This window comes from Coenobita brevimanus, chromosome 73 (assembly GCF_032717465.1).
Source record: "Coenobita brevimanus isolate Jiangsu-jjx chromosome 73, ASM3271746v2, whole genome shotgun sequence".
NCBI classification, from domain to species: domain Eukaryota; kingdom Metazoa; phylum Arthropoda; class Malacostraca; order Decapoda; family Coenobitidae; genus Coenobita; species Coenobita brevimanus.
The window spans coordinates 36,774,924-36,802,429 of NC_137026.1; the positions used below are offsets into that span (position 1 = coordinate 36,774,924).

General features: G+C 40.3%; 2 protein-coding genes and 2 non-coding genes across 4 annotated transcripts; 2 read left to right on the forward strand and 2 right to left on the reverse strand.

The window, feature by feature from the left end:
• The first annotated feature begins 4,459 nt into the window (after positions 1 to 4,459).
• Positions 4,460 to 8,958, forward strand: Ripalpha (RPA-interacting protein alpha). The gene is made up of 6 exons (XM_080278380.1): positions 4,460 to 4,567; positions 6,297 to 6,466; positions 6,967 to 7,034; positions 7,345 to 7,445; positions 7,778 to 7,882; positions 8,759 to 8,958. The coding sequence occupies exons 1-6, from the start codon at positions 4,475 to 4,477 to the stop codon at positions 8,900 to 8,902; spliced, it is 681 nt and encodes a 226-aa protein (XP_080134506.1). The 5' UTR covers positions 4,460 to 4,474; the 3' UTR covers positions 8,903 to 8,958.
• Positions 6,105 to 6,223, reverse strand: LOC145407590 (5S ribosomal RNA). The gene has a single exon (XR_013898741.1). It is a non-coding gene; the product is annotated as a 5S ribosomal RNA (ribosomal RNA).
• Positions 8,959 to 13,343: 4,385 nt separating the features above from the next.
• On the forward strand, positions 13,344 to 22,137 carry LOC145407541 (uncharacterized). The gene is made up of 4 exons (XM_080278464.1): positions 13,344 to 13,465; positions 14,183 to 14,352; positions 17,267 to 17,430; positions 21,484 to 22,137. Exons 1-3 carry the CDS (start codon positions 13,344 to 13,346, stop codon positions 17,317 to 17,319), a joined length of 345 nt encoding a protein of 114 aa, XP_080134590.1. The 3' UTR covers positions 17,320 to 17,430; positions 21,484 to 22,137.
• A 4,736-nt stretch (positions 22,138 to 26,873) lies between these two features.
• On the reverse strand, positions 26,874 to 26,992 carry LOC145407622 (5S ribosomal RNA). The gene has a single exon (XR_013898772.1). It is a non-coding gene; the product is annotated as a 5S ribosomal RNA (ribosomal RNA).
• Positions 26,993 to 27,506: the final 514 nt, after the last annotated feature.

The following is a 27,506-nucleotide window of genomic DNA, read 5'->3' on the forward strand; positions in this document are numbered from 1 at the left end:
TGTAAAAGCTTCTATCTATCCACAGCTCTGTCGAACCCCTTCAGTCCTAAATTTCTCTCCGAAACTGAAAAAATGATTGGAAATTTCAAAAATAAATAAATAAATAAATGAACGATGCCCTAAGTTGAAAGCAAAACTATACTGCATTCATTTTAACTTGGCTAAAATTCCCCATCTCGCAGTCTTGAATGCTCCGCTAGTCATGAAGAAGTGCTGTGGAAAGGATGTAGATCAATTGTACTACTTTATCCAGCCACTGACATGTAAGAAAATAACACCAGAATCTGGTGCTAGTCATGAAGAAGTGCAATGAAAAATGTGTAGGGTCATAGTACAGGTATTATCTTATTCTGGTACAAAAGATTAACACTAGAATATGATGCTAGTCACAAAGAAGTGCTGTAGAAAGAATGTGGTGCCACAGTATTGTCTTGTTCTGTTATTGAAATGTAACAAAAGATTAACACTAGAATATGATGCTAGTCATGAAGAAGTGCTGTGGAAGGGATGTAGTTTTGTCTTTTCAGCCACTGAGCTTCAAGAAATAAGCAACAAAAGGACAAAAATCTCTGCCAAGTTAGAGTGAACGGACTATAGTGTGGGATGAAGATGTGTGTGGCATTCTCGTAATATATATTGCTGCATTTTGCTGTATAAATAGAATCTTAGAAATTATATAGGATAGGGATAGTGATTGATGTGTATTTATTGCAGGTTATATGTATAGAGAGAGAATTTATTGAATATATATATGGCCATGTGTATTGGTGAGGAGCCAAATGATAAACTTGAGGTGCATTGAGTAAAAGTACAGTACCTGTATATCCTTTCACTACAGTTTAAGAATTTTAGTAGTGTGTGAGGTACCCTATGTCTAAAAGATGTTTGATGCCTCCTTACCTGAAGCAAATACCAGACAGAAAGTCGATATGAGTGGAGGAGGAGAGAGGGATAGGGAGATGGAGGATGAGGTGGAGGGATGGGGTGGAGAGGTCTATGAATGAGAATGTTGTGATTTGAAGAGAGGACAGCCAAATGGCAGAGGACAGGATAACATACAGTAGAGACATTTAGTTCATGGCCACCCCATCCGGAATTAGGGCACTTGATTGTACAGATCGATAGATAAATACACCATTTTATGTATTGGGAAACACATAATGAGTTTTGTTTAGAGAGAAAATAGTGTATTGTAATAAAAAGTGTAAATAGTTAATATATCCCCTACCTTTAGTGTAACGGCTCAAGTATTTCCTCTGCCACGACCAAGTTGGACCCAAACGAGGTGCAACAAGCCAGGCCGACTGTTGCCTTAATGTACCATCAGTCTTTGCATAATGGCATAGTTCATAGGTGACAAAAATAGCTGTTAGAGGGAGAAGCTATTTCATATACACAGTTGTGGTGGTTATGTGCTTTGTGACTTTCAGAGGAGTAGTTTATTGACTGAGTGAAATGATTGGTCAGGTGGGGGTTACATGAAGACATGAGTGAAAATGTGAACTTGTGATATTAAATAGTTCAAAATAGTGATACTGACAAGATAGAGGACCCATTCTTGCATTGACTGATTAGATATTCAGTAAGTTATGCAGTCAGGTGGGGTTAGACCAAGTGTTTTACTGTACTTTATTGTAATACAGCACAGTAATGCCCCTCTGATTGCACCATAACAACTCCGTCCATATTGTAGTACCTGCAATGTAAAATGTTGGAACCTAAGCTGAATATAGTAACAGACCAAGCAATAGATAGGCATTAGAACCCAGAAAATGTAATTGTTAATGATGCTGACTATTTTATTGGAGAAATGTCTTTATAACAGCTCAACAGTTCACTAGTAACACAGATCATATGGTTGTTTGTAACCTGAGCTGAGCATAATAACAGACTTAGCCATAAGTAGGTATTAGAGTCCAGGGGATGGATTTATAAAGATCCTTACCAGTTGACAGGAAAGACTTCTCCTTGAGAGTTTTGTAATATCACAGATCAGGTTGTTGTGTGTATTGTATCACATTAATATTCACTGATTTCATTGTGAAGCATTTGGTAACTATGTAAGTGAAGATAAATATGTATATATGCTTTGCTGACCACAAAGCTGCCAGCCTGTTAGTGTCAGGGTTTGAATTGTGGTGCAGGTGGCTGGCACTGCTCAGCTCAGGTGTCCATCCAGTTTCTGTGGGTTGGCAGGTAAAATGAGTATTTAGAGTAACCTCTAGTGGAGGTAACTGTGGTGACTAGGATGATGCAGTATCCAGACTAAGTGAATAACCCACCACAGACTCAGAGGCCTCAGTTACAGAGATGATCACCTCATCCAATCACTTCATGGTGTTTGTCCCACCTTTACCATTGTTGTTATACTTGGCGTAAGATTAGGAGAAGTTATAAATATATCCCCTGGTATGTCAAAGGAGTCTGGCCTTATATGTATACCAGAAGTTTGAGTTTTAGTAGAAGTTATGAACCTTTTACACACACACACTGTTACTGTTCGAACTGCATAAGTTGTATACCTGTATATATTATTGTATATCTGAATTTATCTCTGGGTAGAGTGTGTGTGTGTGCGTGTGTGTGTTTGATGCTCAACAGTACTGAGGACAAGAGATTATGTAATGGAAAATTAATGGTAGTGTACAGTTCTTGTGATGCACTGTTGTGTTATATAAAACAGTATGAGTGTCTTATACATTATACAATAAGGTGGTGTGAGTTGGAGGAAGGGCAGCCTGATAGCAGACAACAGGGTGACATTGAAGCAGGTTGTTTGTTGATACCCTGTCCAAGATTAAGACATCGGAATATATAATTAATAGGTAGATATGTTGACAGATATTTTGTCATGCTCATTGTGATTGTGGTGTTTTTATTGCACTCACAAACACTGCCAATCCCACAAAATATTCCACACATCTCACCCTACACTTCAGAAGTCTCCCTTGCCAATACCTGTGTGTCATACATGGGTAGGGGTGGGTTATTCCCCCCTGCAACATGAAGTTACATCCTTTGACCCTAAAGATAACAGATTTGCTGATGTTTCCCTGCTGGTTGTGGCATGGAATTGTTACATTGTATGAGATATTCTTACTAACTAGCTACACTGAAGCACATGCCAAAGGAATATGAGGAGGAGGATGCTCTAACATTTAAGGAGTTGGTTTTGTGGACTCAGCCTTATATAAATGTGAACCCACTGGACTACTGGCTGAAACTGGCCTTCTGCAGTTCACCATCCTCCTTTTAAGGGATGAGAAGGGAGTTTGAGGAGCAAATAGTGAAGGTATACACAGTGTTGGCAGAGCATTGTTGGCAGTGTAGACATACAAACACACTTAGATATCATATGGATTTAAAAATTGTTATAAAAATGATTGTGAGAGGTGAACATACCTCATTAATATGGTATGATTGTGCCTGATGTATATTCCAGAGACGATACAATATATATTTATGAATAGTGTTAGTGTATGTAAACTCAATGCTCAATAAATGACTGCATCTGTGAATGAATTTTTGCTGTGACATATTTGGTTGTTGGCTGATGCCCCTTCCTCATTCCCACATCCTCCCTTTCTTCTCCACACCCTCCCCTTTACTCCCTCGTCCCTTACTCCTCACTCCCTCCCCCTTCCCACACCCTCCCCTGCCACACCATTCCCTCTTCTTCCACACCTTCCCCTTCCTCCCTCCTTACCCCCCTGCCTCCTCACCCCCTCCCCCTCCTTCCCAATAGTCTCCCTTTCCTCCCTCATTGCAATTTTTATTTTCTTACATTTTCCCTTCTCTACCTCCTCCTATCCCTAGAGAGAGAGAGAGAGACGGGGGAGGGAGAAGAAACGTCAATAGGAGGAAAAGTGAATCAGAAAAAATCTGCATCAGATTTAGCATGGAGGCGCGATATTGCCAAACCATAATTCAATAGTGCAGTAACTATCTTAGACCTGTTTAATAAACGGCTATGAGTCTGCTGGTGGAGAATTGTACATCCTCAAGTCATATAAGTTATAAGAAATAGCAATCAATGACTTAGTATCTGTAATGGATATTTATGATTGCAGTTTTATGCAAATTAATAATTGTACCAAAAACAAGATAAGCCATTAGAGCAATGTTTTCAGAATATCAGGGAATTCGACTTATTAATAGTTCGGTACCTAGCCTTGCTGTGGTATGACAGGATCTTAAGTCATTATTATCATTATTCCTATAACTAAAGAAATTATTGTGCGATATGTAAATGCACTTAAAAATTAATATATTAGCACAAAAAAGGAGTTTTGAGCCAAAGTGACGAAGTATCTTAGGGGACGAGGTATCCAATTCTTGTCAAAATTCAGCCAAATCTTAAGCATCCTGTCTCATCTTGCTTGAGTCAGCCACCATCCTGCTTGTGCTGTCGACTCTACAACGCTATTAGGAAACCCTACAAACCCCCACAAGGGACATTAATGCCAGAGGAGTAATGGAGAACTGGGAGGAGCGGCGGGCGGGGTTGAGGAGGCTGTATAAGAACCCCAGAGGAAGGACTTTGTCATGGAAGGAAGTGTATCGCAAGGTCTGAACCAGCTCGCCTTTGTTTATTTTTATATTTATTTTTTATATAGCCAGCTTGCTGTGATTGTATAATTTGTTATCTGACAAATTTTCGCACGTTTAGGACTAATAGTTTTTTTTTTTAATTGTTAATTGGAAAAGCTACTGAGGTGGTTTGGACATGTGGAGAGAATGGAGAATGAAAGACTGACTAAGAGGGTGTATGTAGGTGAGGTGGAGGGAGGGAGAGGGAGGGGTAGACCGAGGATGAGGTGGAGGGATGGAGTTGAGAGGTATATGAGGGAGGGGGGGGTGAGTTGGGGGGAGGGGAGTCAAATGGTGGGTGACAGAGTGACTTGGAGGCGTTTTGTCTGTGGCCACCCTTTTGCGGGATTAGGGCGTCGGGCTATAGATAGATAGATAGAAAAGCTACTTTACTTTTGTTTAGACTAGGAAGTAGCTCGGTGCAACATTATTATAGTGTCGTAACTTCTGAGGTTTTTTGCAAGGTATATGTATAACCCTTTAACCTTGGAACCTACATTTGACCAGGTTAGGGGGTATTATCTGTCAGTCGATACGATTATGTGAAGCAACAGAACGTGGTGAATGTTTTTGAGGTATCCGATAAGCCAGGATTCCGGGGGTTTGAATGATGAGTGAATGGAAGCGTGGCCCATTGGATTGGGCAGTTTTGGGCTGTCTGGACATTGCTACTCCTCACCCTGCCCCAGGATGGGAAAGGAGGTCTGGATGATGATGATGATGATGATGATGAACCCAGGTGACAAAAAATATATATATATATCTATAATTTCAGCCAAAAACAGAGTTACGAGATTTTGATCCATTTTTATGTTATTTTAGACAATACTGATACACCTCTTTTCTATGGCATTTACATCACAAATCATTTTTATTTTATATACCAGTACTCCTGAAGGTTAGGTTAAGTTATCTTCAAGAGTAAAATAAAAATAATTTGCAGTGAGAATGCCGTAGACGAAAAGTGTCTTAGCTTTGTCTAAATTAATGAAAAAATTGATCAATATCTCAAAATTCTGTTTTTGGCAGAAACCGTGATTTTACAGGTACCAGATTCTATATACCGGTAAGTGTTGAAACAAAGAGAGGAAATGCAGATGAACCTTAATTCCGTACCCAAGTGAATTTCAATGAAGAACACCCAGCGTCAACCAAAACAGATTCCCAAATCAACTGAAATTGAGGAGAAAATATCCACATAAATAGGATGTTTATAATAATGGAGTTATTGATGTTTTTTTTATATTTTCTTGCTCCAGGACTATACCTAACCCCATCCTTACATGGGAAACTAGACATGATTATGATGATGATGATGATTATAGTATTATTACCAGGTATTATTATTGTTGTTATTATTGTTATTATTATTATTATTATTAGGTCCAGATGATTCATTCATTCATTCATTGCCAGACGCCATGTATCCCAGACGGGGTGGCCAATGGCTTAGAGTTAATTGTTTTACAGGGAGGGGCACTAATCCTCCACCAACCCCACTTGACATGTAGGGATGCCAACAGCATCTGGTGTTCCCAGGCGGTCACCCATCCAAGTACTAACCAGACCCAATGTTGCTTAACTTCGCTGATCGGACGGGAAGCGGTGTACTCAACGTGGTATGGCCGTTGGCAGATGATGATGATTATTATTATTATTGTTGCTGTTGTTGTTATTGTCATTATAAATATTCATCTCCAATGCAGCGGTGTATGGAGAGGCTGCGGTCAAGTCGTTCACAGCTGGTTGAACGGTTTAGGGCAGCTGGTGATGCCCTGAACAACAACAATAACAGTCGCTTTACTGGGCTGGTGCAAGATGTCATGGAGGTTGAATGGGCGGCACTGACACACTCCAATGCTTTTACTCCACTACGGTAAGTGTGTCTGTGTATATCTCTGTTTTTCTATTTATCTATCAGTTAGTCTGTTTATCTGTCATACCTCACCATATCTTAATGATGATATTGATGATGATAATGGTGTGTGTGGTGGTGGTGTGTGGAATGGTGGTGGTGGTAGTGGTATGTGCAGTGGTGGTAGTGGTAGTGGTGTGTGCGGTGGTGGTAGTGGTGATCATTGTCCCACTTTTATCCTATTTCTAAATCCTACGTCACCTTATCTTTGGGCTGGAAAAAAGGTATGATGGTGATGATGATGATGATGATGGTTCCTCTACTTTCATACTGACTCTTTCTTAGTTGCTGGATCTTGCCTTAGCCAACCTATAAGTGGAAAAAAAAGAAAACTCATGACGATGCTTAGGAGAGGTGAGAGAGAGAGATTCAGAAAATATAATCACTGTTTATTTTTTTCATTTACCTAGCTTCATTGCCGTGTAGCTGGTGCGTATCATTAAGTTTCATTGCTGTTTCAGGGATGGTGAGGAGGAAGCGGAGAAAAAAGCAGCCATTGAAGAAATACAACAAGAGCTTCTCTCGGAAGGTGGGTGAGAGAGAGAGAGAGAGAGTGGATTGTTTCTGAAGTGATGATGCAGTATTTTGTGTTAGCCTAGTTGTGTGGAGGAGAGTGTGGCCCATTTAACAGAGCAGACTTTTGCAAGTACTCCTTTATCAGGTCTCTATTCCACCTCATGCCATCCATACGTGGGAAAAGAGGTCTGTATGATGATGATAATGATGGTGGTGGTGGTGGTGGTGGTGGTGAGAATAATGATGATGATGATGAATATGTATGATGCATTTTGCCCTCATCACAGTAAGGTTATTATTATTATTATTATTATTCTTTACAGAGGAGCGTCTTCTTGTTGAGGTGTGTAATTATGATGCTGCAGCGCTGGCCAGTAAAGTGCAATGGCAACAGATGGATGAAGTTATTTGCCCTGTCTGCCAGGTAAAGAATGAGAGAGAGAAATTACATCAATTAAGCTGGGTCAGGTTTTAGAGAAAGGAAATGAAAAGAATGGATTGTAGAGGAGAAGGATGAGATATAGGGAAGACTTGGAACTCAGTAAATGGTTATATTTTAAAGGAAAGGCAGGAGTGAAATAATTAAACGGGAATGTAGATAGATAACAATAAATAAATTGGTAAGTAGGTTGATGTAAATGGAGAGAGAGAGAATATCACGTGTTTGTGTGGGACCTCAGTTGCATTGTTTGTTGAGAGAGAGAGAGAGTGGGAGGGAGAAAGAGAGTGATAAGTATATTGCAATGTTTATTTCAGGTCAAAGGTCTTCATGAATCTGGTAGTGAGGCCAGTGGAGGTGGTGGTGTGGTGGCGTGTGATTGTGGACTGGCACTGCATGGAGCAAATATCACTCTTAACACAGTGAGTGGAATGACTAGTAGTAGTAGTAGTAGTAGTAGCAGCAGCAGCAGCAGTAGTAGTGGTAGTAGTAGCAGCAATAGCAGTAGCAGTGGTCGTAGTAATAGTGTAGTAGTGGTAGCAGCCTCTGGCCCACCAGGATTTCAATGCACTAGACTGCAGACTGAAGTTGACGTCATCCAGCAGTTTACGATCCTGTTTTAGGGAATAGGGAGAGAGTTGAGGGACATATCTATAACCGGACACTGGAGCTGCCTAATTATTTCAGTGCCAGCACGTGAAGGCGTCCCCCTCCAGTGCGTGGGGAGGGGAGGAGAAATTAATCATTAACTGAAATTTGTGTAAGATAATGTTTACTTGTAATATTGATATACAAGGCCAGTTTAGCAATATACCTTCCCTAGTTCATTAGGGTCATTACAGTTCCACACAACCCAGTATTGTGTGCATTCATGTGTGCCATAAATCACTAAGTTCTTAATCTGTGAGTGGAGATTTATGTGTGTGAGGTGGAGTCAGGATTCCAGGGGCTTGAATGAGAGTATAGCCTGTTCAGTTTTGCAGTCTTTGGGTTACCATCCCCTGTCAGGTTTTTCTCGCTCTCTGGATACTGCCTCACCCCATCCTAGGGTGGAAAAAGAGGTAGGTATGAATGGTGATGGTGGTCTTCACTTGGCGCAGAGTTAAGTAAAGCTGAAATTTAGTAAGTGGAGGTTTGTTATAAAGAAGGTTTGCTTATTGAAACTTTTAAAAACCCTGTTCATTGAGTTTCTGATTAAAACAGTGTGTAGTGGGTCATGTGGTAATAATCCTTTTTGATCTGGTTTCTGGACAAAATAGGCTGTATGAAATGTGGCAATAATCCTTTTTTCTTAACAGGTACGGTCAAGCCTTGAAAACACGGTGGGTCAACACAGTCAGATGTGTGGAGGCCGAATGAGTTTCACCACCACCTCAGACTCGCACACCTCCAATGTCCTGGTCACCTGTGCTGTGTGTGATTGGATGTCATTTCTGCTTTAAGACTCTCATGCCTTTATAGTTCAGTCTTTTTGACATCTCCAGTAACCCCTTTTAATGTGGTAATGTATTTGTAAAGTCAGTTTGTTTTTATCTGATAGAACTGGCCTATTGACACAGATACCATGTTATGGTTGGTTGAAAGTTGGTGAGTCTTATCTACAGGTTAGTAATGAATCTGTGTGGGAGATGGTTTGTTTCTGTCATGCCTACTCACTCATAAGCCATACTCATTGATCAGTAGTCATCTGTTTTTATCTGACTACTGCGCCACTCCCTTCAGTACTAAGTCGAGGTTGCATGAAATTTGGTGGGGCTTATTGAGGTAGGAGTGGATCTCCCTGGCTGCCAGCCAAATCAGCCCGGCTATGTGACTGCACTTGGCTGTCAAGTGAACTGAAAGGAGTTTGGGATCTTAGTTGGGTTAGAACTTTTTTTTTTTTTTTTTTAATATATAATATATCCGGAGCTTCATTAGTTAGATAGTTATGTTCATATTTTTCTGTTCTAATCCATAATTCCCATTCTAATTCAGGCTTTGTAAACCCATTCTTTGGTGGAAAAATAATGATGATGCCACAGGGAAGAGGTTAGAATAATGATGATGATGATGCCATAGGAAAGAGGTTAGAATGGTGATGATGGAAATATTTTGTAAAAATTTCCATTCATGTTTTAACTCATTCAGACATTCTCACTAAATTATGTGTTGAATTTGAGATGTTTAAATTGACTCATATTTTGAGTTTCATTTTACATTCATAATTGTTTGGGTGGTTCATCTATATATAATCTGCTCATCCACTCTGCTGGCTGATTTCTCGTGTGTTGTCGGGACAGCTCGGACAGCGTTAGTGTTGTCTACGTTGCATCGTTTATTCCACTGGCTTACCCACACCAGCAGACTGTGCCATTTTTGCCTGTTTTGCTGGGTACTGTGATGATAGTTCTGCATGTAGATCTTCCCTATGCTTTGTATAAAACCTGTGTAGTCAGTTTGTTTTCCTCTGATAGAGCTGCCCCACTGTATACTTACTCATGGATATGAAATATGATGAGGTAGGAATGAATATCCTTGGTTATTAGTCAGAGTTATCCTGCAGTCTGACTACAACTGGCTATCAATTAAACTGAAAGGCTTGGGGATCCTTTGCTAGATGAAAATGAAAGCAAACTGACTAAGAATATTGTGATATGATGATGTAAGATATTTACGTTTATATTTCTCTCGCTGTACTTCCATGCTATAAGGTACTGTATACTCTACATCTATATGAACTTTTGATATAGCAGTTAATTTTGTTAGATATAGTTCCTCATATCTAAAGACATTATAGTTGTATGTAGTAGATTTTTAATGTTTGGTGGTGATGATGATGATGATGATGATGATGTATGTTGGAGGGTTGGGTTAGATTGGTGATGATGATGATGATGTATGTTGGAGGGTTGGGTTAGATTGGTGATGATGATGATGATGTATGTTGGAGGGTTGGGTTAGATTGGTGATGATGGTTAAGTTGGTTATGGGGAAGATCATGGCATTAATGGTGATGGTGCTGCTGCTGCTGCTGATGATGATGATAATGAATATGAGTTTGCTGTGTATGTTACAGTGATGGTAAGTGAAAGTGATTTGTGGTGACAATGACGGTGATAATATATGATAATGATGGTGGTGTTCATGATGGTGATACAAATATTAATAATAATATGGTAATGGTGATAATAATAGTAGTGAATCCTAGTTACCTATCATTCTGTTTGGTTGTGAACTACGAGAGTTGGCTAGATAAGCCAGTTAACCCTTAAACTGCCAGGAGATAAAGCAAGTCAACTCGCAGTTTAAAAGTTAATTGATAAGCGTTGGTGAAACACATTTTACACTCCTCTCTCGTTGGGTCATGTTTTGAGAGTGTCCAAGATTTTCTAGTGCCTTTTCCTCAGTGATTTAATGTACGTGTTAGCCACAGCACATGTTTTTGTCCTTGTGTATGTTACAAAAGCTAACTACATACTGTATATCAGTACTAGAAGCAGTATTAGTAGTAGCGGCCCCAGGCTTATCTGGACATGAGCCTGGTGGACTGTAGGATAAAGTTGCCCTTCAGTAGACCACCATCCTCCTTTTAGGGGATAGGAAATGAGTTAAGGGATATAACTGGGTAGCACCAGACCTTGTCAGTACAGTACAGTACTAGGAATATACAGACAACATAAAAGAGAATGGTAAGGGTTCTGTCTATTTATAACCAGATGCCTTAATTCCAGAAAGGGTGACCATAATAGTTTCCATGCCACCCTGTCCTCCAGCTCACACCACCCTCATTCCTGACCCACTACACCTCCTCCTGCTGTCTCCCCTCCACCTCATCTTGCTCTCTCTCCCCTCTACCTCCTCCTGCTCTCTCTCCCCTCCACCTCATCCTGCCCTCTCTGCCCTCCATCCCACTCACATAATGTACACTGCCTTAGTCAGTCTCATTCTCCATTCTCTCCACAAGGCTGAACCATCTCAGCTGTAACATGGATGATAAATCACAAAGGAAGAGGTCTTATGAAGCCTTGTATGCCACTTAGAATATGACTTATTGTCTTGTAAGGCAGGAGTGTGTTATCTCTGAGGGGCCATCAAAACTACGCTAGATTTCCACCAGCCCTGATATTTGCGTATGTGTGGCAGACTGATTACAAATGTTTGGTACTAGTGTATTTAATGGAGTCAGGATTCTGGGGGCTTAAAGGTGAGTGAATGAGAGTATGGCCCATTTAATTGGACATGCTGTAATAGTTCTCCCGCAGTTACTTTATCATGCTCTCTGTGATGGTGATGATGATGATGATGAGTAACTGGAATAAAATAAAAGTGTGGCCAGGCTGTAGGTTTTATTGAGACTGTTTTAACTCCATAAGTCCAGGGAGATTTTTACCCATGTTGAATAAAATCATGTGGATTTAGCCAGGTTAATGTAAGAGACACGCCCAGGATAAAAAGATGCAAGACAGGTACGAAGTTGATGGCCATATGTAATAATCTGAAGTGTTTATGTGGCCTCGGCTGCACCGTGTTTCAGTCATTGTATGCGTTTGCTCCCCTTCCTATAAATTTAATTGGGACTGAGAGTTGGCTTAAAACTCAAGAAGTCCGTAAGTCAAAATTCACTAATATTTGAAGCCACATAAGCATAAATCAGTTAGAAATTAAAAGACCATTGTTTTACCAAATGTGGAAAATGAGGTTGGGATGATGATGATAATGATTAAAACAAATATCAGGGTTGGTGTAAGTGTGGTGTGTTGATAATTTGTTGTGATTTCCTTGTATTATGTGCATTTGTGCCATAATAATAATAAACTATACTGGAATACTCTATGTTATAGTTTCAATGCCTCCTGCCTGACCCTTTGTACTGGAGTTATTGCTATCCATGGGCTCTTGAAGGGATGTTGATGTTCCCACACCCATTCACATTCACACAAGCTCGTTCAGGTTCGATTACCGATATGCTCTCCAGATCGGTCACACATGCCCACTGCCTATGTTTGCTGATATTTGTTCATGTTCATTCGCCAAGTGTAACTCCATCATGTAGAATTCACTGGTATGTAAACTTAGGCTTGTTCATCGAGAATGGAAAAATTTATGCTAGGTGTCAACTTGGAGAGGAAGAAAGAGGGAGCCTCCTGGAGAAGAGAACAGACAAAAGTAATAAATGTACCGGATAATCACTAGTCAGAAAGCGTAAAAGCTTCAAAACCTTTCTCAAGTAGCCATATCTCTGGTAATGATAACTAGGAGTGTTCAGCCTTAAAAAATTAGTTGGTATACCCAGGTAAGTAGTTAGTATACCTAGCTAAGCCTGTTATATGTAGATATACATGAGATATTGTTCAATTGAGAAATTCTGGCAGTCATTGGCTTCAGAAACTATCTTAATTAACCCTTTCTCTTTTACTGATACTTATAGCAATAATTAGACTAACAATAGTGGAGATTCCACGGTCCATTGATGGTAAGGTCCATGAGTTTCAAGACAGCTAAAAGAAAAGTTTAGAAGTTGGTACTCTTGGTAATTCTATTTAGGTGAAAACAAGAATATTTTTATTAGCTGAGAAATTTTGGCATTCAGAGGTTTCAAAACTATCTCGAGTAGCCCATTCTCAGCCGATGGGAGGCCTAGGAATAATATCCAAGTAAAAAGAAAGTTGAAACTCAAACATTCAAGAGTCAAAAGTGGCGCGATTCCAGTAATTTCAAGACCATGGCTGGAGTCGATAGTGCTTGTATCCTATTTTGCAAGTTAAATTGTAGTTAATATGAAATAAGATGAGCAACCAAAATTTGTCTTTACAATTGTCTCAGTATTACGTCATTTTTATGTCGAACCAAGGAAAAATAGCTGAATTTGACTCGGCTCCGTCACGACTCACTTGTCAGGTAATCATGGCGTCTGGTGGGAGGAAGAGCCGGGCGATTTGTCCGTCAATTACGCCTGAACACCGACTGAGAGAAGGCCTTGCATCTCTTTGGCTGCCAGTTGGCAAACTACATTCATCACAGAATAGGTAAGTACCATTAATGTGTACCAAAAGAGGAAGTGTGAAGGCAAGTAACCTGATACAAGTGCAAAGCTAGTCGTGCTGGCGGATTTTGACAAATGGTTTTCTAAAATTTCAATTTACCGCCTGAGCAATGACTTTAGCACGCTATAATATTATGGGTAATGCCATTATGGGTTAGGTTCAAGGGATGTGCGGTGTCTTGGCTTGGCTGTACCCATTTACTTATTTACGTTTACCTTGCCGCTTTGAGAACATTATTCAGTTAGAAATTGGAACCAACTTAATGTTACAAGGTTGGGACGTCAGAAGAGTGCCAGGGTTAGGTCCGGTGCATGTTGGTTTATCAGTTAGACTCTAGTTCCTTCACCTTGGCCCAGAATTTTCCAGGTCTGTGGCTTATATCCTGTATTTTGATTTCCGTGACATTTCTACTTTTGTTCTTACTCTGGGCCATTTTATTCAATTGATGAGAATTGCTGGACCACAAGAGTTAAATACAGCTTTCGTTAACCCTTTGAGAGGTCATGATGTCAGGAAGTAGCAGGCTAGGATCAGGGTGCTGGCCCTGTGAAAAGTTGTTAGTGACCAGATAAGATTAAGCTGATTCTAGTAAATTGACAAATTACTCTGACTTGAATGAATCTTCTTAAAAACTGTTTGAAAATTAGTTACCCCAGGCTTGTCTGAAACTGCAAATTATGTTTATTTTTTTTGCCGCAGGAACTGGATTGCCGAAGAGAGGACCTGGAACTGCCCGATGTGGAGAAACCGTGGGACATCAGCCATCAGTGTGATGATGTGCCCAGAAAGTACGAAGAGGGGCATAAGAGGCGGCGGCAGCACAAAAAGATCAGCAGGACACCTTACACATCCACCAGCTCCCAGGAGAGGTGGGTTGACATTGTTTGCAGTAAGATTATAGTAGTTTGTCTGTTTACATTTTTCTTAAGCTTCACTTTATGTTATTTGGGATCACAAAATGTCTTTCCATGCTTACTATTCTTATTAAAAGTGGAAGTGGATTATCTGAGGAGGATGTTGGGTGATGTGGACTGAAGTGAAGGGGCATTGTGTTGTGGATATGCTAGAAATATTGGGAGAGTACTTTGAGATGGTTTGACCATGTGGAGATGAAGAATGACTGGGAGAGTATGAGAGTTGGTGGGGGGGGGGATAAGAGAGATGGAAGGATGGGTTGGAGAGGTATATTTGAGGGAGAAAGGGCAGTCTATTGGTGGAGGACAGGGTGATACCAAGGCAATTGGTTGGCCACCCCTTTTGGCATTAAAGTGTCTGTAGGTCTTAAATGTCCAGGTGATGGTTATAAACTTGACTTTGTGAGTCCCAGCAGTCCTCCAACATACACACACACCATTATGCCACCACTGTCTGTCATCTGTTGTCCATAATTCATGCATACTCTGGCCATTTCAGTCAGGAGTGGTGTATTGCTGCTTTATCAGCAATTTTGGTCTGGGTTGTGTGAATGACCAGTTTTAAATTCAAAACTGCTCCCTGCCCCAGTCATGGATCAGACTGGCGTTGTTAACAATCTGCTTGTCCCTCACGAGATTGTTTTGCTTCTGTTTTATTATTCCTTCTTACATTGTTTGTTCAGTGCAGTTTCATTCATCACTGTACTGATTGGTGTTCATTGTGAGAATAAAATAGTTTCAGTTGAATAATTTCCCACTTCATCTCTTTTTCTTTTTGAAGTTAAAGTACATCCCCATTAGTGCAACTGCAAAAATTGAAAGTCTAAAGCTCAGACACAGAAGAATGAAGACTGTAATTAATGAAATTTCATTCCCAAAATAAGTTCACAATTGACTGGATTCTAGCATCAAAAATTAACTACTTATCTGGTACTGAAGACCTTACGGTTTCTGTTCACTCATAAGTTTCCCTTCCTCCCTAAGCTCAAGAAGCTCTTTGATTCAGTTTAAACATTATTCAGATTTCACCATAATTGTGGCTTCAAAAAGGGTCCCAAACTTTGCCAATTGGTGCAGTGCTGTAAAAGAAGTGAGCACCATAAGACCAGACAGAATAACGTGGGGTGTTGGTGTTAACACGTCATGTACAACATGAAAACTTGAAAGGATTCAGAGTCCTGTACAGACTGAAACTAGAGTAAATAACTGTTTTTGCTCGTGTTCCCAGACGGTGGTCTTGTTAGAAACATGACAGTAAACACCATTACGAAGCAGTGTGATGAGATTTCAGAGTGAAATATCAGTAAATATCCCTTAACCGTGGTGCATCACAGAACATTATTTGTAGGATGTCATTAGCTACCAATTTCACTGACTCAGGCATAATTGTTGGTAGACAGCAGTCTCCTGTGCAGTCTGTATTTGAGTAAATTACCATGTAACTACACAGTAAATATAAGCCTTCAGCATACAGTACTTTCATACTTGCACATACACACGTATCACTATTTAATCTGTAGCTAGACACCATAATCCCATAAGGGGTGGCAGTTTTGAGTTTTATGGAGAGGGGCACTAACCCTCTGCCAACCCATTTGTTGTAGCACATACTTTAACTTTTGTCAATAATGCAGTTTTATTACCAAGGCTGTTAGTTCTGTTTATCCCAAAGAAATTTTCATTGTGTAGGCATTAGCTGAAAATCCTGCATCATAAACATTTTGGGACAAAAATTCACATTCGCCTCTTGCTTGTCACTTTAGTGGCTAGTTTCCACAGGTGAGCGAGGCTGGTTAGTACAGTATTTGTAAGGTGAAAGGATGGTGTTTCTCTGCCCATATTTGATTATCATTGATGCCTGAAGAGGGACAACAGAGATGTTGTTGCAACCCCACACTCATCTGGTTAACCCAGTGGAGCTTAGGGAATCTGCCACTTTGGTCACTCACGGAGGTCTTTTTGTGAGGTTGTATTGAAGACTTAGTGTTGCTCTTGGCAAGAGTTGTGGTGTGGGGGAGCATTGCAGTGTGTGCAGAGTGGATTGAGTTGTATTACTGAAACAGAGAAAGGTGGTTCCTGCATCAGTGTTATATTAAATTTATTATTTTGTCTTGCTGTGTTATTGTAGCAGGGAAAGGTAGTTACTTCATTGCAGTCTATACATTTTTAGTCGTATTGTGTTGTAGTAGGAAAAGGTGGTTACTTCATCACAGTTTATTATTGTCTGTTGCCAGGTGCCTTAATCCTGTGAGGGATGGCCACAAACAGCCTCTATGTTGCCCTGTCCCCTGCCGTTTCATTGTCCTTTCCCCAGCTCACACCCCCTTCTCTCATAAATCTCCACGCAATCCCTCCAGCCCATCCTCGGCCTCCCCCTCCCTCTCCCCCTCTCCACTTTATTCACATGCACTCTCCTTGTTAGTCTTTAGTTCTCCATTCCCTTCACATGGCCAGACCATGTCATAGTGTTTCTCCTAATGCTTTCTATCACATCCACACAACACTCCTTCACTTATTTGTCAGTCTGTCTCAATGTAACTCCACATGCTCCTGTCAAATACAGTAACTCATTTCCACAGCACTCACTCTTGATGTATTTCCTTCCCACAAGGTCTGAGCTTCACTTCCATTTGTTAGTTGGTATCAAAATACTATCATGCAGAGCCCTTTTTTATTTCATGCTCACCTCCCAATTTCTTATCACTGCTTTCAAAGAACCAGCCACCTTTCATCCTTGTTGTACCCTTTCAAGCACTTCATCATCCAAACTTCAATCCTTACTCGTCACACGCTATTATTACCGATATTTTATTATTGCAATATTGTTATTTTTACAGTATCAAATTTACAACTAACATTTTTTTTGCAGGTGTCATGTCTGATCTGAAGAGGAATGGACAACAGAGGTGGGATGAAGATTAACAAACCAATTCCTCTGTTGGGATGATATGTTCACACTGCAGGAATATACTCCCACGAAATCCAAGGGGTGATTGTAATTGGCCTTCCGAATAACGGAAGAAGATTAATACAGTAAGTTTTTTTTTTTTCTCCTGTGTTGCCCCATAAGGAGTGTAGGAGCCCAGGGCTAGGCAAGTTGGTATTGACATTTAAGATGAAAGTGACCAGCCCCACTCATCCTAAAGTGGCATTACGATAAACCCCAACCACCCCTTGGATATAACATGCACCAGCTCAATCCGATTGGAGTGCCTCAGTTACCCACTAAACCACCAGGTGCCATAATTTGGCTAGAGTTAGAAGTGGTTGGAAGAAGTTTAGGGGGCTGTTGCCTCTCCTGACATTGAGAGGGCTTTCCCTCCATGCTAGGGGATCTTTGTATGTGGCATGTGTTAGGAGTGTAATGCTGTATGATTGAGATACCTGGGCAGTAAAGGAAGAGGATATTCGCAGGCTGAAACGTACAGAAGTGGCAGTGATTAGGTGGATGTGCAGTGTGTCCTTGAGTGCAAGGCCTGGGGGGGCTAGGTTTACGATGGAAGACTTGAGAGGTACGATGGGACTTGAGTGTATTGGTGTTGTGATGATGAGAGGTAGATTTATGGTTTGGGCCTGTGGAGAGGATGGGGGATGATAACTGGGTGCAGAAGGTTAGAGTTGTTAATGTTGGGGGTAGGGTAGTGAGAGGTAGACTGAAAAAGACCTGGGATGAGGTCATTGAATGTGACCTCAGGGATAAGAGACTAAATAGGGAAGCTGCCAGAGATCGAGCAGCATGGAGAGCCACCTATAGGTGACCAAGGCCGACACATGCAAGCATGTTGTAGCCTTCAAAAACAAAAACTAACCCAACGTAGTAAATGGTTTCCTGGTGTACCAGAAACCAATTGCCTTGTCACTTAGTGTAGTCACCTGTAGACAGAAGGAAAAGGAAAGAATGAAGGAGAGACAGAAAGGAAGGGAAGAAAGGGCAGTCACCCAAGAGCAGCACTACATTGAGTGGATGGTGAGTCCCCCAACCAACCACTCTAAATATTTCAGTTGAGTAATCCTGATATGAGCATACCCATGAGCCACAGGCAACTACCCATATAGAACAGTCCTGTGCAGCGAACCAGTGTTTACTCAAGTATAATGGCTTATCATAGTGAGGTGTATGGGAAGAGTTGAGGGTTTTGTTCAGATGGTCACCATCTTTCTCTTCATCCAGTTAACGTTGGCACCATAGTATAGTATGCCGCACGTAACTTGGTTATATGGTTACCCCCCAGCATTATAAATGGTTTCCAGGCTGACAGGAAACGGCTTGGCATGTTCCTCAGTGTAGTCACTTGATGTGGAAAGAGTAATAAAAGTGACGAAGGATGTGAGGAGAAGGGGATAGACAGAAAAAGAATAATGGGTAGGGAAGTAGGCAGCACTGCTTTGTGTGGATGATTGTTCCCCCCACTTACAACCTGTTCAGACCTCAGGAAAGGAAAAAGAAAAATTACCTTATACAATTATCTTTGTCAGTATTCCAGTTCCCCCAATTTACAGCAGCAGTTACATGTAAAACGTTATTTTAAAACGTTTTTCATACTTAAACCTTTTGCCTTTGTGCCCATGTGTGGAAAAAATGAATGTTTCAGCCTGACTTGGACCCCCTGTAGGTGTGAATGGATGGAACATGCAGGGTGAGTAGGAGAGAATGGAGGGATGGAGGGGTGGCAGGGAGTGAAGCAACAGGTTAAGGTGTAGGAAAAAGGAGGGGGGGAGGTGGGGTTGGGTGAGGTGAGTAGGAGGGAGGGAAGAAGCAGTATGATTAGGTTAAGGAAAAATAAGGGAGGGGGAGAGGATTGTAAAGATGAGGGGAAAATGGTGATAACTAGTATAGCTGAAAGTTTATACAGTACTAAAGTTTGTGTTAGAAGATTAATGCAGGATACCCTGCCAGTTCATAGTTGCAGTCTTGTGGTTAGAGGGACCAAGTTGGTGTGGTGGTAAAGTGCAGGTCTGATCCATAAGTAGGGGTGGGAAATATTTTGCTTGTGTAATGCCACCAGGGGAATTAGGCTGGCCATCGGCCCTCAAGTATACTCCTTGTTAAAGGGACATCTAACTGTTCTCATGGTTGGGATAGCACTTGGTGGTATTTGTCCTCATATATCAGACCAGTCAGTTTTTCACCTGACAAGAGTTGACCACTCGTAACTTGAATACCAGTTGTGGTTGCATGAAATTTGAGGAACCTTAATAGAGAGAAATTCATCATCTTTGTTTCTAATTCATTAAATCTGCTCTACAGTCTGATTATATGTGGCTATTGGTTAAGCTGAATGGAGTTACTGACGTCAGGTGAAAAGCCTAAAGCAAACTTTTATGGTCTTAGCACTATGGGAGTCATCACAACTTACTTGGTCATGGCAGAAGGGATTCTCCTTTTTCTTTCCTCCACAGGAGCGACGCCAACTGCAGTTTTTACATTTAACTTGGCATAGATTACTGTCATTTTGCAACATACAATATAGTTTCATGGCAGAACCTTTTACATCCACTACTCAAATTGTCAGACTGAATGGCCTCGACTCCAGCCTAGGGACTCCTATGGCACCACTCAGAACTAGCAGACAACACTGTTTTAGTTTTTAGTTTTTTTAACACAAAGGATGTCTAGTATTTGAGTGGAGACTAGACACAAAGGATGTCTAGTCTCCAGTAGCCCCAAAGTCAGATGAAACATTTCATAAAGGGAATGTCCTGCCAGCTCGGTTATGGCTGCGGACACTGGTCTCAGCCCAGATTGGGGGAATTTTCTTCGTAGTCTTTCCTCCTTGGGCATCATGACTAAACAGCAGGAACTAGTAAACCACCTTTTGTTGCTGGATTCCTCACTCTGGGGTCAAATTGTTGTGAGGCGTAATTTGTTCTCTAGTCCTTGGCAATTTGGATGTCTTGTCTTTCCCCTACAGGTAGCACACTGACTAGAAAGTGATGACCTGCCTGTTACACTACAGGATGCATTGAGATGCTATATACCAGTCCAGTAACACTGCTTGTTGCTGTAATGCTCTCTGGATACTAGAAATGCGTATTACCTTTTGGAATACGTTGGGCCTCTTGACACTGATCTTTCGGTGGATCACAGCAAGCAGTATGATATTGATGATCCTTTTTATACAACCTATGTATACTCCAGGACACTGTGAGGCATTGCATGTTCCATCAGTGCTGTACCTGCTGCTTTATTCAAGATACCGCCTTCCTTCTTATCCATGTCCTGTTCCAGATGGGAGAACTGGTACTCTGAGCCACTTCATGTTTCATGGGCTACTGTGCGGATGTTTTTGGTGCTCCAGATATACCTGGCCTGGTCTTTCATAGACTTTCAGAGGTCTTTGGTCCTCGGATAGTTACTGCCTTCCTGGACTTGAATGTTCACCCTTCCCTCTGTTACATTTTTCATAAAGTAACACAGAGAATGGCTGTGCAAGACTTCAACAATAGATCATCTAGAGGAGGTTCATGGGACTTCCAAGTTAGTTTTTAATCCAGATTCATCTATGCATAGCAGATGACATTACATTACTCAAAGTATTCCTTAGATTAATATGTTGTGGCATACAGGCACTATCCTTTATATATAATATATATATATAAAATAGTTCCATTGCTGCCAGTAAACCTACTTTTCAGGTGTTCAAGTTCCCATTGCCACTTTTAAGCCAGTGACCCAGTTGACTGTTTTATGCTTGATGCTGGCAGTTGACTTTAGCATCTTGTACTGAAGGGACTTGTTAGTATCTAATTTTTTCACTTATGCTAAAACTCAAATGATGGCAGGCATACAATGGAATGCCTCCAGGGTCAAGGGATTAATGGTGTTATGAGCCCACTTGTCTCTCCAGGTTAGAGAACTTCTGACCGACATAGGCTTGTGTTTATCATGTTACCATCAGACTTTTGTCATCTAGCCCTGTATGTACAGAGATTATAAGGCACTTGTATGTAATGAACCCCTTTAATTTGATTAAAAAAAAAGAATTGGCTTAAGGGCCTATGGTAGACTGAAAGTTATATCTTTAATATTTATATCTAGAATTTTAGTTTCATGTCATGAATACTAATTGCAATTTTTTGTTCCAGGTGTGGAGCTTCTGGCACGAGAAATGAGACAAGAAAAAAGTCTGGGTTTATACACTTGGTATTGCCAACAATCTTTATTTATGCAATACACGGGAGGCAGTTGACAGGATGGACCAAACTACTACCCCTTGTGATGGATGGACTGAGCCACTATCCATGTGTGATGGATGGACAGCCACTACCCGTGTGTGATGGATGGACAGCCACTACCCATGTATGATGGGTGGACTAAGCCACTACCCATGTATGATGGGTGGACTGAGCCACTACCCAAGTGTGATGGACGGATGGATGGACCAGACACCTTCCTGGAACAGCGGATCAAGAGGATGTCGGTGATCATTCAAGAAAAAGGGAAGCTGACAGAAGGACTACCCAAGTGATGGACGGAGCTGCGGATCAAGAGGACGTCGCAGTGATTGATACAAGGAAAACGGAAGCCGACCAAAGGGGGGTGGATGCTAGTCGTCCACCTGCCCAGATGTTCCGATACTTTTGGCCCTTGTCCGAAAGATTGGACAAAAGAACTACTCAGTTTTTCCTGACTTTTGAATTTTTATTTTATTTTTTTTTTTTTTTTAACTTAAAATTTTTTGGCAATTGGTCTGTAAGTTTCTCCGGAGACTCTTTGAAGTACGGGAACCAATAAAATCTATGAAGTTTCTCTGCATGTTTTCATACCCCAGTCCCATAGGTCAGAGATAGAAAAAAAACTAAGTCAGGTCAGAAGCAGAAAAAAAGTCATAAGAACATTTTTTTTTTTTTTTAATGACAAACTTCTTACAGCATGAAGCAAGGTGCAATGCAACACAGCATTTGAGTCAGACATAAGACAACATTTGACAGCATTCATCAGCATAATGATCAGCATTAGGAAAGCATTCATCAGCAGTCACTACACTCAATTTCCTATATATCAGGTGTATGTGTTGCTTTATTGCTGTCAGTTGTTCAAGTAGATGGATTATTCCCATATGCTGAAATTGTGTTTATTGTGAGGATACAACTGTTTTGACCCAACTCAGACCCTCGTATCCTCAGGTCCAATGTTGAACCTAAGGATACGAGGGTCTGAGTCTGGTCAAAACAGTTGTATCCTCACAATAAACACAATTTCAGCATGTGGGTAAGATAATTGTGAGGATACGAGAGTTGGCTCAACTCGGACCCTCGTATCTTCAGGTCCGAGTCAGGCCAACTCTCGTATCCTCACAATTACGGTACAGCGTACAGTGTTAAGGCTTCATATGTCATGGATGTGTAATGTCAACAGCAGATACTCACTCCTACCTTCCCTGTATGATACCGGCCTGTGATTACCAACACATTACGGTTACGAGACAGTTGATGTTCGTACATACTGTACTGAGACTTAAATTTCTCGCAAGCAAAAGACTAACAGGCTCATATCATACAGGGAAACACAGTGAATTTCTGCTGTCAACTAAACAAATGTAAACAGCAATATCAATCCTCTTTTTAGTCTAACAATTATGACTTATGCAATATTCTGACTTCATTAGGCAGATAACACTGGGTTCAGAGTCTCTTATTTATCATAGTAAGAGGTTTGATATTAGTGTCCACATTACTATATCAAGGTTTTCCATACAATTGATACTGTAAATCTGGGTAAACTGGCTGACTATATATGCTGATACAACTTCAATAAGTAATTCTTATGTAATATACAACTACTGTGAACTTAACGCCTTCAATCTGATTATGATTTTTTTTTTTCATTTACTCCTGCTGCTATCAAACAATTTTATTTCTGTCATTGAGTCCCCATGTACTGATGGGGTTAATCAGGGCTCTATCTAACCCCTACACTGCAACATCAAACTCCTCCACTTTGATATCTAACCCATCCACTTTGAAATTCTCCTCCACTGAATTCAATTATGCAAGAATAAAACACAAAACATCATCTGACTGAAAGGGCACCATCCTTTTAAGTTCATCCTTGCTATTCAACTCAGGAAGTCTCGTACTGATGGGGTGTATCAAGGCTATTCACCATACAGTTCTCTTCAACCCAGGAAGTTTCGTACTGATGGGGTTTATCAAGGTCATCCCTAAGCTCTAACCCATCCAGTCTGCTATAACTAACCCCTCTAATTTGAAAAATCTCTTCTTAATATGGATCTGCCAGTTTCCCTAATTTACAGTACCAGTCACATGGATAAAGGTGACATACTGAAGCACATCCCTGACATGATGAAGACTTGGCCGTATTATTAAGACGAAAGAGTGAAGGTGTGAGCAAGTCCAGGTCATTTATGGAACAATTATTATTATTACTGTTAACATAATCAGTATGCATTCCACATTACTGAGCACTGTCAGCAATGATACAGAAAAGTTTGATATGTTCTTTCATCATCACATTAATGAAATATTGTAACTAGGATACGATTAGCCAGGATCCAATATTACTGAGCATAGTCAGCAATACTGTATAAAGATCGACATTTCATCATCATTGCATTTCAACACCTGTCTACACTGTACTTGTACAAGAGCTTGCACCCCACACTAAAGAACATTGGTATTTAGTCAGATAAGCTTTATCACAAGCTTCATTTAAAAAGTGTCCACACCTTTGTTTTCTTAGTTTTAATAATACGACCCTTACTGTACACTTAATGAACAAAAATGAACTGAAAAATAATACAATACTATGCTTGAAAGCAATACTCATATTTCCCTTCAGCATACAATCTCTGGGGCTCAGGGAACAATATATTCACTCTTAAGGTGAAACAACTCCAAAAGAGAGAGTGGAAATGTATTATGAGAGAAAACTGATACATATTACAGATATCTGACTTTTATCTGCTGAAGGGATACATATTCCAGCTTTCATCTGTGCCTATTACATGACTATACTCTCTTCATCTTAACTTGGTCCCAATTTTTGTCCTTTTGTGACTAATTTTATGTTAGTCTGTGGCAGAAAACAATAGTGCTGCAACTCTACATCCTTTCCATGCCACTGCTTTGTGACTGGCACCACATTGTAGTACCAATCTTGTGTTACAAAATAATGTTACAACAGTGCATTCTTTCTACAGCACTTCTTTGTGATTAGCACCACAATGTAGTATAAATAATGTGTTATAAAGAAAAGTTGCAGCTGTACAACCTTTTCATAGCACTTCTTTGTGATTAGCACCACAATGTAGTACTAACCTTGTTACAAAGTTACGTTACAGCTGTACATCCTTTCCACAGGACTTCTGTGACTGGCACCACATTGTAGCACCAATCTTGTGTCACACAGTAATGTTATAGTGGTACAACCTTTCCACAGCACTTCTTCGTGATTAGCACCACCTTGTAGTACCAATCTTGTGTTACAACTCAGCATTCCAGATGGACAGATAGCAATTTACTCCAAGTAAGAGTGAACAGGGTACAGGCAGAGGTAGTGGTGGTTCTCTTACAGTATGTACTGTACTGGGTCTCATTTAAATTTGTTTTGTAATTACACTGCTGATGAATTAATATTTCTTCACTTAAAGTTATTTGATTAATTAACTGCTAATGAATCAACACTTTTTATTTACTTGAAGCAATTTGTAATTCATTATAAAGTTATACTGATATCATATGAAAGTTTAAAGTTGTACTGATGTCATAAAAGAATGTTTAAGGTTATACTGACATCATATATATATATATATGTTTTAAAGTTATACTGACATCATATATATATATATATATATATATATATATGTTTTAAAGTTATACTGACATCATACATGTACGTTTACTTGGGATACAAAAAACTATGTGGAGTCACCTGAAAGTATTACATCATATGTGTGGTATGGTACATGCCACTGTCCTGTTGTAGGTTCTGCTTCTTTCTCTGCATGGGCTATGGAACAGCATGGGTGTGGTGTGGCTGTGAATTAAATACATGGATGTGGGTGTGGATATTCCAGCCGATCACTCACTCTGTAAAATAGACAGGATTAGAGTTTTGTTTTCTCAAAGTTGCTTGAAATTAATTACCATATAAAGTGGCTCTGAAGTTATACATTAATGTTCTCTTCTGTTTACAACTCTTCCGTCATATCCAGAATTTTGTTTTTCAGCTCTTACCCAGAACAAATATTTTACATGCTCACATTCAATACCTAATATAAAGAGAGGATACGATTCCAGATGCCTTTCATTTCACCTTCAACTACATTTTCCTCTCAGTATCAGGTGTCTTCTTGCTCTCTGACCCGAACTGCACCCCATTCTAGCTTGGTAAGATATTTTTGTCCTTACTACCGCCTGACAAATTTCATTCAACATATGGGAAATCTCTGAATATAAACAGCAGATGTCAGCTTGCACACAAACTTGAACTGGTGGGCAAATGCCTTACTTAGAACACATTTCAGCTACGTTTTAATGGGCTGTGAATGTCATCTGATGTGTAAGGCCGAGGAACACCACTTTCCATCACATGAGAAGTGGTTCGTCCCCACCCATTGCTTCGCACGTGGGTATACGTGTGGACAGGACTGTATGTACTGTACTGTATAACCTATCCAGTACTGTATATTTATCCTGCCCAGTTCCCAAATTAAATACAGTACAGCATAAATGAGAAAATACTGTATGAACGAGAATAAAAGGCCACAAGAACGCATCCTCGTACTCAAGTGTAGACTACCTCCTTCAGTCATAATTATGTTCCTGCTACCACCATTATTTTTATTTTTTCCCTCCCCAACCACAGACAGACCCCTAGTAGCTTAGTGATGCATATATTTAACCTGTACAATTTGCAAGGTCTTTGCAAAGCAGAACAAAATCAACTGACAGAACTGAGAATAAAATGAAAAACTAATGTACATCAATCAATTCAGTACGATAATAACCACGGCAGATGAAGCAATAATTTTAACTATATGTCAACGGATTTAATATGATAATAACCACAGCAGAAGAAGGCAATAATAAAACAGTACACGGGAAAACCATGGTATGCCGCCATTCAATAAACTGTAATTGTTTTTATACATCAAAGGCTACATTCTTGGAACTTTTATTATTTTGGATATAAAACCTCAATTTGTCTGGAAGGATAAACAATAATTTTCAATACATCGGAATGGCTATGCTCTTGGAAATGTTAAAAATAAGTTGTAATATTCTGTCTGGTAAAATAAACGGCTAGCCGAGTGACCCAGCCTGCCTGCATCACCAACTACAATGTCAATATAAAATGTTGGTCTTCACCTGCCCTGCTGGTAAGTATTCATTCATTCATTCATTCATTGCCAGACGCCATGTATCCCAGACGGGGTGGCCAATGGCTTAGAGTTAATTGTTTTACAGGGAGGGGCACTAATCCTCCACCAACCCCACTTGATACATAGGGATGCCAACAGCATCTGGTGTTCCCAGGCAGTCACCCATCCAAGTACTAACCAGACCCAACGTTGCTTAACTTCGCTGATCGGACGGGAAGCGGTGTACTCAACATGGTATGGCCGTTACTGGGTTATATTTAGCATTATTCAGATGATACGGAAGGACTGGGGCTACTAACTGCAGCTCCCAGCGCTGTTATCGTATCTACGTTGAAACTGGGTTAGGTTTGGTTAGGTTGACTTAATTTATCACATAAGCAGTTGTGAATGGAGTAAGGGGCTTCAGAACTGCCTATGCCCTTTTATTATTATTTTCTAATTACCAAGTTACCATGAACAAAGCTTTTACTAAAAAAAAAAAAAAAAAAATCGTCAGTCATGATGTAAAACAACTAACAAGGTCAAGTGGCCACCCTATATGGGATTATGGCATCTGGCAATAGATTGATAGATAGATGATACGCATCAAAAAAATTATTCCATACTATTGGCAGAAACATAAAATATTCCCTAATCTTGCCTGAATAATACTGGCGCATGACAGAATGAAATAAAGGGATTTTTGTTGGCCTGGGAACGGCTGGTCTGGGGTGGGCGTATGTTTACCTGGCACTGCAGGCTTCACCACTGGTTACCATAGCT